This window comes from Pieris napi, chromosome 3, assembly GCF_905475465.1.
Source record: "Pieris napi chromosome 3, ilPieNapi1.2, whole genome shotgun sequence".
Classification (NCBI taxonomy): domain Eukaryota; kingdom Metazoa; phylum Arthropoda; class Insecta; order Lepidoptera; family Pieridae; genus Pieris; species Pieris napi.
Window position 1 is genome coordinate 3,198,400 of NC_062236.1, and position 19,316 is coordinate 3,217,715.

General features: G+C 38.4%; 1 protein-coding gene across 12 annotated transcripts in view; it reads left to right on the top strand.

Annotated features, from left to right (window-relative positions):
* The window catches only part of LOC125063461 (histone-lysine N-methyltransferase 2C-like), a 51,204-nt gene that overhangs the window by 29,133 nt on the left and 2,755 nt on the right, over positions 1–19,316 (top strand). For 9 of the 12 annotated variants that reach the window (XM_047669902.1, XM_047669903.1, XM_047669909.1 and 6 more), the window contains 14 exons: positions 393–576; positions 1,294–1,424; positions 3,858–4,175; positions 4,378–4,536; positions 4,606–5,745; positions 5,990–6,049; positions 6,122–6,212; positions 6,384–6,484; positions 6,630–12,449; positions 12,884–13,102; positions 13,831–13,986; positions 14,561–14,699; positions 15,372–15,645; positions 16,287–16,416. In XM_047669902.1, the coding sequence (XP_047525858.1) occupies positions 393–576; positions 1,294–1,424; positions 3,858–4,175; positions 4,378–4,536; positions 4,606–5,745; positions 5,990–6,049; positions 6,122–6,212; positions 6,384–6,484; positions 6,630–12,449; positions 12,884–13,102; positions 13,831–13,986; positions 14,561–14,699; positions 15,372–15,645; positions 16,287–16,416 (8,922 nt within the window). Of the gene's footprint in view, positions 1–392; positions 577–1,293; positions 1,425–2,589; positions 2,653–3,857; positions 4,176–4,377; positions 4,537–4,605; positions 5,746–5,989; positions 6,050–6,121; positions 6,213–6,383; positions 6,485–6,629; positions 12,450–12,883; positions 13,103–13,830; positions 13,987–14,560; positions 14,700–15,371; positions 15,646–16,286; positions 16,417–19,316 lie in introns of all 12 variants that reach the window. The other 3 variants (XM_047669911.1, XM_047669905.1, XM_047669912.1) reach the window with 3 other exon arrangements.

Below are 19,316 nucleotides of genomic sequence, written 5' to 3' on the forward strand. Positions count from 1 at the left end.
TTTATTTGACAAATTTGTACCCAGTCATAAATAAAAAAAATACGATTTTTAGTACAAATGCTTGGAAGTCTGAATAGATCATCAAATATACAATTCATCTCAAACATCAAACTTGTTATAATGAAGACAATCAGATAATAATATTCTTAACCACAAAAAAATACCAATAATTAACCTTAAAATATAATAACTAAAATATATTATTAAAAGGAGTCTTTAGGCAAGCTTCCGAAGATACTGGCAGCGTTCCCCTTTTGAATAGCTAGACTAATTCTTTGTCCGAGGTAGCTGCCAGCTCTTCGGTCTCCTGTGATGTCGACTAAAAGACAATTCTTACAATATCACAAGTCAAACTGATAATCCTTTTTTGAAGTAAATCAATTATTATTCAGGGTAATTCTGGCGTAACAAGCGCAAGTGCAGCCAGTATAGTCAGCGCAATGACGGCGCAAGTACAAGCAGCTTTAGCGGCTGGCCGATCTATAGCACCCGGCACCAAATTGCTTGGAGCAGATGGCGCTGTGGGCGTGGTACGGCACGATAGATCAGTTCTGCTCACGGCCTTACCGCACTCCGGTACGTATTCATATACCACTAGAGTAAGAGATTACTTGATAATCCACAACAGCCGTTCCACAACTGAGCGTTTCTTAAGGCAGTTTTTGCCACGCACCACCACTTTGTGGGACCAGCTGCCGACTGAAGTATTTCCGAACCAATTCGACTTATGGTCCAGCAAGATAAGAGTGTACCAATTCTTAAAACTCCCGCAACGCTTTCGCGAGCCCTGGCATTGAGAGGGGCGGCGGTATCACAAAACATCAGATGAGCCACCTGCCCGTTTGCCCCCTGTTCTATAAAAAAAAAACCCTTGAAGATATTAACTGAATTTAATTCCAAAGTTTAATGTAGTAAAATCTCTATATGAAGAATTAATAAAATAATAATACATAAGAAAATTAGAGTACGATTCAGAGTCGGGACTTAACTAAGTATGAATTGTTTTGACAACTAATTGGATTAACAATTGACACGTTTGCCATTTGTCATTTTTAGCGAACGAGAAAAAAAAACTAGTTTTAAATTATTCATTTACACCGGAAGAGATCTTTTAGATTTCATATAATTTCTTTTCTTCATATTTTATTAAAGAAAATAAATGTTAAAAGAATTGTAAAAAGGGCACGAGAATGCGAATATTAGTTGTCGTTATTAACAATGACAACTAAAAATATTTAAAAAAAAACAAAAAAAAAGTGTAATTCTGATCTTAACTGACTTCGATTAAATTAGCTCGTGCGGCTCCGCCCCCATACCCAGGAGTACGACCGACGGGCTCCGCCCCTTCGACACCAACACCTTTGCAGCATCAGCACCAACCGATATCGCAGCACCATCAGCCACCACCGCCTTACCCTCAACAGGTACGTAACATTTTAACATGTATTTAGTTGAGCTGTTGGCCATTTATGAATTTCAATGTAGATTAGGTAGTTTAAATATAAAACAGGACTCTTAACTGGAAGGTTTATACTGTTCAAGGTTTGCAATAATTTTTATCTATAACTTTATAAGTAAAGTAAAAAAAATATTTTCGGAAAGGAACACATTTTATATTAAATAACATCTAATAAAGATTAACTCAAGAATTATACTAATCAGGGATAAAAGAAAGTTAACTTCATGAATGGTCAAGATTGCTAGTATTAAGTAATCCTTTTAAAAATTGAGAAAGATTTTCCAAATAGATTTTATTGGCTGTTAATTCCTTTGAGAATCTTCAAGTGACAATTTATGGGTGTTTTCAATAAACCGTAATATGAAAATGTTATGAGATTCATTCTATTGCAACTAGAGAAAATCTATTAAGGAAATTCTTTTAGAAACAAACTTATTAAAAATTTTAACCTCGAAATAAATTTAATGAAAATAATAATTTTTGGTGGACTATCGTGCATGTAATTTTAATGTTTAGGGTTGAATTTCTGTATTACAAATTCAACTGCTTTTATTGTATGCAGTATAAATACGGTGATTCATATTTATATAACTTCAAGTTCAGTATAAAATAACTGTGAATCACCAAATTTCATGAATTCGCTTAAATTTGATCGCCTTGCAGTATTTTTGTGTGGAGCGTACATCCAGAGCAATTAATTTGTTTGTGCTTTGGTGGAGGTAAAATTGTATAAGTTGAATTGCTTGTTCTATGTCAACAAGTAAAACTGACGTGCATGGTTATAAATTCCGTACATCTTGTTTGCGTTATCAATATATTTTCTATATCCGCTGTGGAAGTTCTATAAAGCGTGTAAATCTTCAAATTTTCTACGAGATGTACAGAAATTGTAACAATATACTACAACACTCAAGAAATTTGTCGTCATTGTTTCGCTGATAGGTAAGGCCCAAACCAGGATATTTTCGTTACCTTAATATTGTATGGAGCATTACGTGTACGCAAGTTTTTATAGACGCGTACGTGAGTACGTGCACGTACGTACCGGATAGGTGTTATTGAGTGTTGTAGTGAACATTTAGGCGATACATGCGTGTTGTTTGCATGTCGGTGATTGGTTGTGGCATCAGATGGCGTATGAGATGTGCGAGGCGTGGCCCGACTGGCTGCCGCGTCGCCCGCTGCTCTTGCAGGTCAGCCCTCGCCCCTATACACCCTAAAACCCTCACCTTACACCTCACAAACCACCTTAACACTATATTATGTTATACCATCTACATATAAAGTAATCTTAACATTTAAAATAATAAGAAATTAAGTAGCAATTAAACTGATAATAAAATGTTGTTGTTTTGTTTTTAAGTTGGTTCTTCAAGTGTAAAAAATATTTGACAATGTTACATAAAATACCTTAAGCTCACTTATAGATAACGACACTTCACAAATGAGAAAATTCACCTCGTAGTACTGACTGCACTTAGGTATTCCTAAACTTTTCCCTCCTTCCTTCCAACTTAGAGGGTCTTGACACTGCTAATCTTTAGCGCTTCTCAGAGCTATTTGCACGCAAGCTTACTACTAACCTTTGTACCTTTTCAGCATCTTCCCTAATCTACACTAACTTGCTCATAAATTACTAATTAATTAATAAAACTGTAATACGATACATGTTGTAGTCGTATTATTTACGTCACATCGCGCGGTGGTGGAACTTTACAGAATTAAAGTATACTCATGTTTAAATATTTGCAGAAAAGTTCGTTTCGCTTCTTGTGTTTTATGAATTAACTTTTGTATTCATACGAGATATTGTCAATGATTTGAAGTAAAATAAACATAATTTACAAGTTTATGTTAGACATACACAATTTCCTTTACAATATTCATACTTAAGCTCCCGCTGCCTAGTTTACGTCACAATAACTTATGTTAACAATTATTTTGCTCTAGAAATCTTATAGTATTATGTTAGCACTAAATATAAGTTTCACAGCATTAGAAGTACTTTAAAGATATTAAATGTCGTACTTGAATGTTGCAACATTGCACCTAAATTATAGTATAATGTAGTTAAATTATATTTCTTGTAGTATTGAATGTTCGCCTTTTGCTATTTATAAACTAAAATAGTTAACTAAAAGCCTGACGCTCGTGGAATGTCAACAAATAATTATTTACAAATAAAATTATTTTCATAACAATAGAATACGAATATTTTTTTGTATTATAATCGTTGAAAAAGTGCATTATGATTTAAATGTAATCTAAATTAAAGTACCTAGTCGGCGCGAGGAAAATTCACCTCCCTCGTACGTAGTACACCGCGAACAGAGAATCGTCATGAAGTGACGCTCGCCGCGGCCGAGAAGCGATATGAAAGCAAACATTTAACCATCAGAACGTAAACCAGGAGCAACCGTTGCTTCTGGAGGAGCTGTTGGAGCAGGAGAAGCGCGAGCAGGAGCGCGAGGGTGGGGAGTGGGGGGCGTCGGCGCTGGGGGCGGCCGCGACTCAGGCGCCGCCCCCCGCACCCGCGCCCCTCTACTCGGGGGTGCCGCCTCCTGCGCCGCCGCCGCCTCCCGAACGGCCAGTCTCCGAAGCGGACCACCACGCGCGGCTGCTCTACGAACAGTGGCTCAAGAACTACAACGCGTACGCAGCGGATCAGCTGCGCTACTACGAAGCGGAAGTACAAAAACTCCGCAAGATACGCAAGGTGAGTGCGCCGTAGTGAGCTTTCGTGTTCGTGTGCTTTGTAGTCGCGTGGTAGCCTCCTCCGACTCCCGGTTTTACGTTTCCTCATTTCAGGTATTGTCAAATATTTAGTTCACTTGTGATAACCAAATGTTTGTAAACTAACGGGTCTCTGGGTTCACTTAGGTTTAACGGTCTGTACATAGCGCCACGTAACGTTTCAGTCGCTGAATAGTAAGCAGCGTCAATTAAGAAAGTCCGGGAACGAATTGATGCCGAACGACGCTCAAGAATTACAGCGTGTATCCACCGAACAATCGGCTTTACAAAAGCATTTAGAGGCGGCCAGAAAGCAAGCAAGGCAGCACAGTATGCTGGTCCAGGTATGACATCTATTATTCCTTATAAAACAAAAATGTAAAAAAATAGAGCTAAATATCAATTTTTTACAGGAATACGAGACGAAACAACGTCAAAACAATCCCCAATTGACTCAGCAGACGGTTATAAATCAACAACAAGTAACTTCTAATCAGAATAACTTCAATCAAAATCAGAATATGGGCCAATCCCAACAAATACAACAGCAAACGATAAATAGACCGATGCAGATTGGTCTTCAAGGCTCTGGAATGCAACAACAACAGCAGACGCTTATACGTACACAACAAACGCTTCTTACTGCTGACGGGCAACCATTGCAACAACAAAGAATAGGCTTGGTGACGTCACCGCTGAATGCTCAAGGCCGTATACTTCAAGGAGCTCGAACTCTGGTTATAGAACAGACTGGAGCGCCACAGCAACAACTAGTCCGACAACTTTCTGGGGTGCAAGATCGCGCTCAATCGGTTGGCGGTATAGTGTTCGGTCAACAGCAACTTCGCAACCAGATGAATCCGGGCAGTCAAACGCCTCGTCCTGCGGGATCCCGACCGGCCATGTCTCCCCTTCATGTACAATCTCCTCACTCGCAATCTCCACTGCACTCGATAGCACCACAATCTCCCCTACACCACCTTACCTCGCCGATGCAGTCGCCTTTACACTCGCAACAATCTCCGTTGCATCACACTTCTCAGTCTCCACTACATTCGTCGACTCAATCTCCTCTGCATACTCAACAATCTCCGATGCACTCGCAGCAGTCTCCCATGCATGCTCAATCGGGAAATCATCCCCAACAGAGTCCGATGCATCCTCAGCAAAGTCCAATGCATCCCCAACAATCGCCTATACACCAACAGTCGCCTCTTCATGCTCAGAATCAGATGACTGCGCATTCGCCGATGCATCCACACCAGAGTCCGATGCATCCACAGCAGGGTCCCATGCATCAACAGCAGAGTCCCATGCATCAACAGCAGAGCCCCATGCATCCACAGCAGAGTCCCATGCATCCCCAACAAAGCCCGATGCATCCACAACAGAGTCCGATGCATTCCCAACAGTCGCCAATGCATATACAACAATCTCCGTTGCATACTCAGCAATCACCAATGCAGTCGTCTATGTCTCCGCAACATTTTTTGCAACAACTGCAAGCGCAAAGAACGAGCCCTCAGTTGCCTACTCCTAGTCGCAGTCCCCAGGTACTTAATTTAGTTACATTTTCTCTTTGGTTAAGGAATTTATTGTAGTGAATATAAGTGCAAGTGTGGTATCTCGGACACACGAACATAGTGTCAAAACATTATAGAGCACTAAGATTTTGTTAATTTATAGTATTGTAGTATTTTAGAAAGTCAACATCATATAATAATAATACTTATTAGCGATAATAATTATATGTCAAGTCGCACCCTCTTTTGTAAACTAAATAATTATATATTTCAGATTTATCAACAATCACAAATACAGAGCCCGGTGACATCACATTCGCCGCAGCTACAAAACGTATGTAATAAGGGTAGCTTCTTTGATCATCGAATTTCATATTACATTCACATGTGTACTATTCTTTTATAGAACGATTATTCGTCTGGGAGATTTTCTCGGCCCGCACCAGGCTGTTCACCGCTACCAACTAGATTCGCAAGACCACCTCTTCACCAGCAAGGTATTTAATATTTGTATTTTAAAATACATAATTTAATTATTTCGTAAATTTAATTTTCCTATATTGCTGGTAGGTACGATGCTGTTTCTTGCTCATACGTACTCAAATGGTTTCACCTCTTGTTTTCATGTAATATATTTGTGCACCATATGTGAAAATTTTTCTTTTAAGGAATGAGAGTTGGCGTTCCGTTCGGTTCACGACAGCAAACCTCGCCGTTGGGCAGTCCTCAACCGCTACCGTCGCCCGGGAATACTTCGAATGAAATGGCGGTTCGTATTTTTTCTTAAATTATATTATTTCTTCTACGTACTAAAATACAGTAATATACGTAAAAGCGAACAGTTTCTCGATAAAGTCAACAATTGTGTATATAATAACTCCTATCTTTATATAAATAATGTATCTTATTTTCAGAGACAGCAAATGCTTCAGCGTCAGCAATACAGCCCAATGGGTGGAGCTCCGTCGTCGCCATCAGTGGCTCGTTCGCCTCACGTGGCTCGTACCCCGACGCCTTCTGCGTCGCCGGCAGCCTCCCCGGCACCTCATCACGATCACGGAGGTGGTCATCATCACCACATGGCGCCGATTCCCCCCGGGTATAGATACTTCAAACCGGGTCTTCTCGGTGGAGCCCCAGGATGGCCACCCAAAGAAGAGGATAGGCGGAGAGGTCACGCAAGCAAAATATCCATACTGAAGCGTGGAACTCCACGGCCGCGTTTCTCGGGCAAAACTGCCGCTCCCGAAGTGCACCAGGAGGAAGGAGAACACAGCGAGGCTAGAAAATACGTTCTTTACTCTACGGAAAGCGTCGACTACGCTTCCACTGATGCTAGAATGAGTTTCTCTAAAGAGGACGACGAGATAGGAAACTTAGTTCAGCACATGGACGATGACGATATAGTGGTGGTCGAGCCGGGCGCAATCTCGCCCGAAGAGCGCATCGCCACTGAAGAGGATTTCGAAGAACTCATCGATAGCGGCAAACCGGAAGATGAGGCCGAAGAAGAAATTCAGCACGAGAAAACGCCCACCCGAACTGAAACTACGACTAAAACTGTCGCCGTCATAAGCTTGGCGACCGCAAAACAACCTACAAGTAACTTACAACAGTATAAATTAGTGAACACTTCACAAAACTCAAATCTTTCTCGTTTACCGATGTTAAGCGCGACTGTCCTTTCGCCTCATTCGAATACTAAAATTCTGAAGGAAGTCTCGCAAGCAACTGTCGCTTCAGTGTCAATAGCGAACCAGACTATTTCGGTTCCAGTTTTGAAGAACCTCTCGGTTCCTATTGGCAGTGTAGGGCATGGCGGTGGGCTAACCAAAGCTCAATTAAAAAAAGTCCCACTCAATATTACAAATCAACAGTTAAATTTATCTTCCCAATTGAGCAAGCCTATGAGTTCTGTGATAAGCGTGATATCCTCCAATGTTCCCAAGGGTTCGTGTATCAATCCCGTCATTACTCTCGCTACTTCCAACACTATGACGGGTCAGACGAGGGTCCCGGTAACTATAATGACCCAACATCAAGTAAAGCAAAAAATTGTTAAGACAATTGAGAAACCAATGGGATTGTCTCTTTCCAATACAAAGTTGTCAAGTTTGTCCGTAACTCATGATGCAACTTTGCCAGCTAAGATTTTTCAAGATGACGCCGCTTCTCCAGACAGTACGGTCACCTCCGAAAATGCACAGGAACCGCAAGCGACATCTACCACTTCACAACATAATATTATGCTCTCTTCTTTGACCCAGGAAATAGCGCCAAAGGAACCTAAACACACTTTAAAGGATTCCAATAGAGATATCGATATTGAAAATGAAATAAGCCAACAAACTGAGCTGCCTCATACACTCTGTTTAACTGATAGGACACCATTATTACTAGGTAAAGCTGACATTAAGAGTCCGGATCCAATTCCAGAGAAAATTCCAGATAATATAATGGAGGGTGACGATGAGGATAAACCGGAAGATAATATACAAAGCAATATATTATTACCATTCAATAAAGCAAATAATGAACATGCGACATCGTCGGAGGCCAAACACGAAGATAATGTGGTTAAGACAATAAAAGCTATTGCTAATCAAACTAAAGAAATGGTTATAGGTTCTAACATGCAAATTTCCTCTGATTTGGCCCAAGAGTCTGTTCAGATATCTATTCCTTCACCGACACCGTCTCAGGAGCGATATCTCAATGACATTACAATGCGTGAACACCCAGAAACGTCTGAAGGTAATCCAAAACATGTGGAATCATTTGAGGACATGTTATGTATGCTCGACAATATAGGTGACGACGGGAAAAGTTTTGGAAACAAACAGCATCCAAACAAACAAACAGGTCAAGCTGCAATGCATAATCCTAACCACCCACTTAACAATCCTACGGCTCAGCGAGTGAATAAAGAACCACAGGAACAGCCAACATTTCAGGCACGAGAACAAGAAAGACTCAATATGCAATCGGCAACAGTGCCCCAACTTTCGCCTTTATCACAACCGGCTGAAATGACATCTAACATGGCCAGTGTATCACAGCAATTGAGAACTATAATGTCTTCCCTTAATACTAATGCGTCGAAAGTGGACACCCAAATAGTCACCAGAAAAGTTGACGCGACTCCGACACAAGTAAACTATGAAAATCTTCTACCATCCTCGAAGGTCGAGGTGACAGCTTCGAGGCCACATCCTCCACAAAAAATTGAAAAACCCCCAACATCTATTTCGTCTTCTGATCCATTGCCTATGAGTGCGGCGCAAGCTTTTGGATCACGCGTAAATACATTATCCACATTGGGACAAATGCGAAAATCACCGACAGTGTCTCCTATCAACTCACCGAGCGTCAATTTGCAAAGTAATTTATTAAAATCGCCTGCTCAGTCGCCTCTTATGACAACTCAAACAATCACAAATCAAGGATTTAATTCAGGAGACGATACCATTACTACATCGATGCAATCGCAATTAATTCAAATGCCCGCCTTGTCGAAAATTCAAAGTAATTTAAATACATCACAGGTTATGTACTCTCATAGTAACAACACTGTAACTACAAGTATAAGTAATTTCCAGAAATCTCAGGCTCTACCTACTAGCATATTAGGTAATACATTGCTTCAACCTGCCAGGCAAATCAACACAAGTAACCTGCAATTCAATCCACAGTCGATAAGTTCGAGCCAACCGCCAGCGCTGGTGATGACTTCGAGATCAATAATAACTAATAAGGAGCCTGCCCCTAATGTCACCGTTCGTACACACAATATTGTTAATACTGCCATTAACCAGATGCAGTTAAAACAAACACAGGGGCCACTTAACTTCATTACTTCTTCCAAACTTTTGCATACACAATTGACTTCTCCTTTAAAAAGATCTAAATCTACAGATGAGCCAAAGAGTGAGGTGATTGTAGGCCATATCCAACCGACAAAGCGCCATAGTGTTGAGTCCGTAATAGTCAAATCGGAGCCAATGGAGACTGATGACCACAACTCGACTATAACAACTGCTGACAATTCGGCAAATAAAACTTTTCAACTGCAAAATGCAATCCAGAGGAATGATGAGTCGCAAAATGTTTTATTGAAACAGCTATTACAAACCTCAACCGCGACCACCAGTGTAAGCGTACCGCAAAGAACTGTGACAATTCAGAGAACTGCCCCAGCCTTAGGCACTATTCCGTCGTTGGAAGCACAACTGGCCAGGCCTTCCATTCCACCTCCTCCTATATCTTTAACACAAGAGGTGGAAATTCCTAAAAACTCTCCTAGGCATATCACTAGTATTAGTCAACCTTTTACAAGTCGATCGTTGACATCTATTCCGACATCATCGATGTCACCAATGATGCACTCATCTACGCAGTCCTTGATGGATGTTAGAAAACAACCCGTTAAACTTTTAAATAAAGAAGATATAACACCGATACCCGAATGTTCTCCAACCATGAAGACAATGCCGATGTATCCAATGAGTGTTGAAAGCCAACAACTATTGCATCAACAAATGATCAAAAAGGAAGTACTACCACCACAGCAAAGTCCGGTACATAGGCCATTCACACCTATGGATGTTAAGAAGGAACTTCTAGATGAAAGCTCCCAACAATCTGCGACTTCGGGAATATCGACTGCATCGGATCAAGGAAAGCTTGATCAACCTATGAAAGAGGAGTATCCAGAGAGTGTGATAATGGATCATGCATCTGAAATAAATCCGTCAGAAACACCGTCTGAGGCGAAAAAACGGAAACGAAGGGAATATCAACAGAAAAAAAGAAAACAAATGCAAATGAACTTAAAAGCTGCTGCTGAAAATGGTATAAATGCTGCAGCAAAGAAAAGACCTCGTAAGGGTTCGAGATATGAAGAAGATTATGACACATTTATTGATAACTTAATGGTACAATTACGCCTTTTACCTCCTATGCAAATTCAGGAGCCATCTTTAACAACAAATTTTTCAGTTTGTCCTTTGTTCGGATCTGGAGATTTAACTAAATTAAAAAACAAGGATTACGACATTTCGAAAGGAGATTTGTTAGGCGAATTTGGTAATGCTAGGATTCCAAATGTTGCCGATTATTATAACACAAAGCCGTTTGGTGATGAGGAACCGTTACCCGAGAAACCACCAGCATCGACACAAAGAGGCTTTTATGATCAAGAATTTCCACCTATTCTATTTGAAGAAGATCCTGAAGATAAGAAGCTTGATTTTATTTGTAAAGAGCGTGACACGGATACTCCAGATACAATTGTTAGTTGCTCGAGTCCTGAAGCATTTGAATTTGAATCGGATGATAGATTTCCTGGACTCAAACTTATTGATGATGATGAAGAGGAGGAAGATGAAGATATGCTGGCACCTGGTCGAATTTCTCCCATTATTCCTATTATAACTCCTATACCTATTCGTGTGAAACCTTTGTCGTTGAAAGACGACGAAGATAGTCACAAACAATTGAAATCTGTAGACGCAATTGTTAAAACGAAAATGGAAGACTCTCCTAGTAATCCAGAGAGTAATGAAAACGTTACCGTTACCCTCACCCTTACATCGGGAGCAGCTGAAGATATACTAGGTGTACTTAAAGAACTTGCAGGAATACTGCACATTCCGCCGCCAACAGCCTATCAAATAGTGGAAAGAACTGCGACACCACCTTCTCACAAATTAGGACTGTATAGATCGAAAGGAAAAGATGGTAAAGAAGGAGCACCTATCGATATCCAAAGCATTTTGAACGGAGCGGCTAAGTTCTGCCGTCACTGCGATGTTGTTATACTAGATTCAGTCGTCAGAGCTAAGGCTTCCGAGTTTCCACTTCTCGCCGCTAACAAGGGAAACGCTGAGGAAATCCTTTGTGACAGTGACTCGGAGCTTTATTTCTGTAGTACACAATGCTATGAACGATTTGCGTGGCGCCCAACGAATATTATTCTTGATGGAAAAAAGACGCCGATTAAGGAAGATAGCAAATCGGATATCGAAACTAATCTGTCTAAAGATCGCGATGACTTCGACACAGCATCAACCGAAAGTATGGAAACTGATGAATTCGACATTAAACCCGATATCAAAGATGAAAAAATGGACTTATCATTCATGGATTCGTTAGACAATGATGAGTTGATGAAAGAAGTCGGTGACGATGTCAGCGCGTTAGACGAAGACTTAAAGAGTGTCGATACTGATGAGAAAAGTAATCAAAGCGTTGAGAAAGAAAAGTTCAAGGGTATTCGTTATAAATTATGGACTCCGGGATGCATTGGTCCGCCCGTTAAATACAAACGACCGACCGATAGAGAGCTTACTGAACTGGTGTTCCGGACAGGCGTAGCTATAATGCCTGTTACAAATGAAGATTTCCGAAAGTGCGAACTATGTGGAATTCAAGGGGACGGTGTGGCAGACGGTGTATCGAGACTGTTGAACTCAGACGTAGACAGATGGGTGCATCTGAATTGTGCGCTTTGGTCTGAGGGCGTGTATGAGACTGTTAGTGGAGCGCTCATGAACGTAGACAACGCTTTAGCCGCCGGCTCCAGTGCAACTTGCGCCGTTTGTAGAAGATTGGGAGCAACTGTGAGATGTTTCAAAGTCCGCTGTGGAAGCGTTTACCATCTGGGATGTGCTGTGAAAGACAATTGCGTATTTTACAAGAACAAAACTGCATTTTGCGCTTCACATGCCCCAAAGGTATATATTGAATTTTAACTAATTAAAATTATATTACACTTAATTTTTTTAATAATATTAATATAATTTGCATGTCTCTTTGGGGAGCGTTTAAGTATTACGTAACGAATTTGGAGGGGGGGGGTCTCCTTTTATAAAACGTTACGATGCGGGCCGGGGATTGAATTACGCGTTATTGTAAATATTATTTTCTACTTTCCAGTACTTAACTTATAACTATAAAGAGTTACTACGTGGTCAAGAAACGTTTTACTATACTTGGGTACAGAAAAACGTTACGGCGCGTTACATGGGGGGGGGGGTTTGGTCAATAATCTCCAAAAATTGCGTGACGTAATACTTGAACGCTCCTTTACACAGTCACAACTGTATAATTGATTATTTGTAAATTATATAATAGTTTTCGTTTACTAATTATACAACTTCTATATTAGAATGAAAAGGACAACGAGCTGACAACCCTTAGCGTCCAGCGTCGTGTATACATATCCCGAGATGAGCAGAGACAGGTGGCCTCTGTGATGCTGCACTCTGACACCAACCACCTGATCCGTGTGGGCGGGCTCATCTTCCTCAGCCCGGGGCATCTGCTGCCCCACCAACTGGCTGCATTCCATACCCCCAACTATATCTACCCTATTGGATATAAAATCGTAAGTCACACGAGAATAAAATATTTCTTAAGACATAAAGATTTATTTATTCAATAATTTTTTTCTTTGATGTATATGTACTGTATGATATTGAATTGTATTCTGTCCCATTTTTAGTATTTAAATTGTACATCATATGAAATAGAAATGGTTCCTGAAATGTTCTGATACATTAGTTATAAATTGTCTGTACTTCTTACTCGAAGCATATTTAATTTGTACAATTCCTGTGTCAAACGGACTCCTTAAAATAAATAGATATGAAAACGAATAATGAGCAGTGTTGGCCTAGTGGCTTTAGCGACTCTCATCCCTGAGGTCGTAGGTTAGATCCCTGGCTGTGCACCAATAGACTTCTTTCTATGTGCGCACTTAAGATTTTCTCGAACGGTGAAGGAAAGCATCGTGAGGAAACCGACATGTCTTAGAACCAAAAAGTCGACGGCGTGTGTCAGCACTGGAGGCTAATCATCTACTTGCCTATTAGATTAATCAAATGATAATGAAACAGAAACATAAATCTGAGGCCCATACCTAAAAAGGTTGTAGCACCACTGATTTATTTAGATATGAAAAAGCAGTATTAATTACTCCCGTACAAAATGTACTCAATGCAACCAAATTTCTATTACACGCTACACACAGATAAGATCTAAGTAGATAAATATTCGCGGTGCTTATAAAGCGCACAAAACTAGACCTACAATCATAGATTTCTTGTTTGTCAGGTGCGTTTCTTTTGGTCGATGAATCGTGCAAACAGCCGTTGCCGCTACGTGTGCTGGATATCAGAAGAGGAAGGCCGGCCCAAGTTCCACGTGCGGGTTCAAGATGACTCCCGCCATGAGATGTGCGCTCCTACGCCACGTGCTGCCTGGGCTAAGGTAACTTCATACTACATATCTTTACGCCTATAATAACCTGCCTGCCTGGTTTACACTTGCCGAGTTCCGAATAGATAGTTTACACTTAAACACATTTATATTTCTATCATCTCACCCTGTTAGGTATATATGTGTGCCCACAAAAGACCCCCCCCCCCATTTCCTCCTGACTACTGACGTACCACCTGCTATTTCTTTGGTCTATCCACTTTCTAAATTTTCTTCCTCTTTTTCGTTTATTATAATACCTTTGACACCAGTTTTTTACTAAATGGAATAGATAAAATAAAGATAGGTAGCAGATGTTACAACAAATAAACTTAAGTGGGCAGGGCACATGGCAAGAGGAACAGAAAAGTGACTGTTTATAACATGAATTAATTCCTGTTAAAACCAAAACATTCAATGGCTATTTCGGGATTATGGTATTTTCTTAATAGGGAGGATAATAGCTAGTCTATATTCTTAAACATCTTTACGGTGCAACGCGATATTAAGATATCATTGACATAGTTGAAAAACACATTAACTTGTGTAAATCAAAGACGTGTTTGACTATAAATGTGTGTTGTAGGTACTAGACACTGTAGCCGCATTGAGAGAAGGTCGAAATGAAGATGGCATTTTAAAACTGTGGCCAAACTATGTCACCGGAGAAGATTTATTCGGACTCACTGAGCCATCCGTTGTCAGGGTATTGGAGAGTTTACCTGGTATGTAATATGAGATATTATTATTTTACACTTTTATTTAATATATCTATTGTTTTTCTGTTTAAATTTCTATAAAATATTAAGTAATCATCATTTATAGCGATATATATGCTGATTCCTATTTCAATGTGTATGAGTTGTATCATGTTTATATTTCGGAAAAAATACGTTATTAAAATAAAGTATATAATCATCTTTGGCGGAGACCCTACATGGTTTCCCTTAAGGAAAATAATATTAGGACGAGAAAAGAAACTAGAAAAGTAAAACAGCATTTGGAAAACAATATCGTTATAATATAAGAATACATATTTTAAAAGCATTATTAGAATTGTGTAAAATAATTTAGAAATAACTAAACTAATTTAACTACATAAAACAAATCTATAAACAAATAATCAGTGGCGCTACAACCTTTTTATTTCTAGACCTCACATTTCTGTTTCATGATCATTTGTCAATCTAATAGGCAAGTGATCAGCCTCCTGTGCCTGACACAGGACGTCGACTTTTTGGGTCTAAGGCAAGCCGATTCCCCTTCACCGTTCGAGCCAATGCTAAATTACTTAATTTCGCACGTAGAAAGAAAGTCCATTCGTGCACAGCCGGGGACCGATCCTACGATCTCAGGGATGATCTATAACGTGATATAAATGTGTGTCTTTATTATAGGTATCGAGACCCTAACCGACTATCGCTTCAAGTTCGGTCGATCGGCGTTGTTAGAAGGTGGCTTGGCCATAAATCCATCCGGGTGTGCTCGTAGCGAGGCTCGTTGCGCTCGCGTATGGAGACGTAACACTCGCTCGTTGGTTCCCGCCCAACCGCCACCCGCTACGGCCTTGGACAGTCCTGCCTGCCCTTATTCGAAACAATTTGTGCATACAAAGAGCAGTCAATATAAGAAGATGAAAATGGAGTGGAGGAATAATGTGTATTTGGCAAGGTAAATTTAGATTTTTATTTTACACATTATACAGTACCATTTAAATAAAAATATGCGATGCAGTATTGCTAATCAAAAATATTAAGGAGTCCCAGACTTGCGAAATTTATTACGAACATTAAAAACAATATGAAAAGGAACATTTATAGTTAGAATATATAATTACATAAATTAACAAGCCAAAATCGGGTGATAGGACAACTAGTAGTTTCCTCAGAAAAGTAATAAAATTTATTTCCATTTGAATAAATAAATATATTGTTTGCATCCTGTGTTTTTTCGCAAGTGACATAAAAAGATAACGCACTTATAGTTCTAAGAAAAAAAAAAACAAATTAACATTATAAGAGTCTTTCCTCCAACTTCGATTTTGTTCCCTTTGAACTAGAGACTCTTGGGCCGTGGGGTCCAAGTGCATACACATTTTGGTTTTTTACAACACCACGTTTATTCATTTCAGATATACATATGTCCATGCTAAGTGAGATAGATTTTTAGATTTTTATGTTTAGATTATCAAAATAGTCTTAACCTACATCGTTATAATAATAAAAAATCGATAACAAGAAAACTAAAATAAATTTTTATTCAAAGATACGTGACGAATGTTATAGAAAATTATCTAAGTAAAAACATTACAGGTCAAAAATTCAAGGCTTAGGACTGTACGCGGCGCGTGATCTAGAAAAACACACGATGGTGATAGAATATATTGGAGAGATCATACGATCGGAGTTATCCGAGATACGAGAGAAGCAATATGAAGCAAGGGTAAGTTTGTAAAAAAAAATTATTGTATTTAATACACTTTTAATGGTACTTTTTGAAGTTATACTTCTTTAGGCGCGTTATGAAAATTTGATGAGAGTGAAATTTTACGATGCGCGCGCACCTATGACACAAAATTCGGAGTGTGATTATAGCGTGCGCAATCTACAAAAGAAATAGAATATAAGCTAACTTCACGCATATTCTATTTCTTAGCTTAGCAGCTTAACAAGAATTTTGAATATCCATGACAATTGACATCTGACATTGACATTTACCTTTTAAACAAATATAGGAGTTTGAATTATTGTTTAAAATAAAAGATTATCTATGTATCTAGTTATTTTCATTATACAAGTGCGAATTTTATATGTGCGTCTGAATTATAATCAGAAGTGATTTAAATTTAATATCTAAATCAAAACTAATTAATATGATAAAATATTTGTGAAAAAACTGTGCCAACCTTCCTGAGTGCTTCAATACAATTGAGGTTAACTATCCGTAGGTATTATCGAGTATTATTGTTGATTAAAACTGAAACATGAACCATTATTCATTGCTTATGTTTATTGCGTTTGTTACAGCAACGTTTTAGAAATATTCTATATATCAATAATTGAGAACAAAGATTTAAGCACGAATACTAATAAGGAGAAAATGAAGGCTTGGAGCGATATAACAGAGAAGTAAACATTTTAATAAGTACCTGCATCTCAAAAAAATGACCACATTATTTAATCAAAACATGTAATTTTTCAGATTTAATCTAGCAAATATAAGGACAAGAGACAAAAAACAATTGATGAATCAGTGGAAGTGCACTAAATTGAATACAAAAAAAGAGTTGTCATCTTATCGCCGTGAAACATCTAAAACTGGAGGTGGAACAAAGCCACCATCACCTTCTCGAGACACAATGGATATGGCAGAGATGATACCGCAACGGTTTGAAGTAGATTTCAATGAATTTGATTGTGATGGTGTCGAGGTAGGAATGTTAATTATAAATATGATGTATGGTGATGTTCAAGGTTCAACCTTTCAAGCATAGGCATATGCTCACAACAGTACTTTATTCCCCTACAGGTAGTTAGAGATATTGTAATACCTCAAAACATCCATGTTGCACTTGTAGTACCGAAACTCTGTCCTGCCAGAAGTGAGCCCATTCCCACTTATAATGGACAGTGGGTATAATACACCTTAATACCTGAGTGCGAACCACTCACCATGATACTTAAATTAATAGATGTTATTTATATATTTCAGGATATTACAAATAAAATCATTTTGGAAACAATTGATATCCCAAAAGCCAACAATGGCAAGGTAATAAATCAGTTTTGACATAACTTGAATACTAAAAAAGCCAAACAAAGGTGTGCACAACAGTGACAACATAACTTAACAATTTCATTATTTTGTAGGATTAAAGAAAGGTTAAAGAAAATCATGTCGAACTGAACAACAAGAATCCCCAAACAACTCCAAAGAAACCTACAAGGAAGACACCGGTATTATATTTAAATTATCTCTATCTCTAAATAGAATAAAAGAAAGTTGCTATCCAGGTCTGTAGCATGTGCTACAAATTATATTATTAACACATTTATATAATTATATTAATATAAATGTGTTAAAAAATTTATAATATGAATTATAAAAAAAATTAAGTTTTGCATGGACAGAGCTTAAATTAATATTCTCTTATTTGTTGCAGAAAGCAAGTAGTAGTTTTAGTTTTGGAGAAGCCTCGTAGATGCACAACCAAGTAATGATTAATTTAAAATTACAAACCGAAATTCTGATGAAGACAGTCACTTAAAAATAAATAGTATAATGAAATAAAAATGTTTTAAAGATAAATAGTGTTTTATTTGTTTAATGTAAGAGAATAATAATAAATATTTATTTAATTAATTTTTCAAATGTAAACTGAACTTTATTGACTTTAATGACTCCTTTTCCAGTCTTTGATTATTTAATTGTAATTAATTATTTGCATGCAATCAAAAACTATTTTTAATAATGCCAAAGAAGTATAACTTCTTACGCGCGTACATAAGTACACGCACCCTTTTTTTTTTTATTTAGGTAAGCTAATAAAAGGTTTCATATATAGATTAAGCACGGACTTTACGAGAGCTGCGACAAGTTTATGCCAATGTGATATCAATTTTTGATAAATATATAACCAAAATGATTATTTTCATATACATATTGTTATTAGACCAAGGTCTGAGATAACTGTATCTGTTTCGTGATTATTTTTTTTCTAATAGCCAAGTTCTAACCAGAGCCACCTCGGTCAGCCTTCTGTGCCTGATACAGGCGTAATATTTTTGGGGTTAATTAAATTATTGAGGTCGCAGCAGTGCGAAATTACGTTTTTTATCTTGAAAACACTGTTACGTCATTATAGCTTGACAGTAATTCTATATCTATATATATATAAAAAGAAAATGGTGTTCGTTTGAGGCTCCTTCACGCTTAAACCACTGATCGTATCGATGCGAAATTTTTCCTAGATGGTTTATGGCTATTTATTTTTAACGTTCCTTCATTTTTTTATTTCTGTTTTACTTTTATGAAAATTTTTCCCGCTAATAAAAACAAAAGAGGCTTCCTAGAACCGCAAAACGTCAACATCTGTTAAAAACTCGATTTTCGAAATATTTCAATTTTCTTAGCGGGAAGTTAAAAAGAAGAATAATGAACCATAAAATTTATTTTAATTCGTCCAGCAAAGCGGGCGCGAAACGGCTAGTGATTTAATATAATGAAATAAAAATGTATTACTTGTGGTGGTTCGAGGTAATATGGGAGCCATTACCATTCGATCATTCACACACACACACACCCAAATATATCACACCCACTCATCTTAATCTAAATTTTTA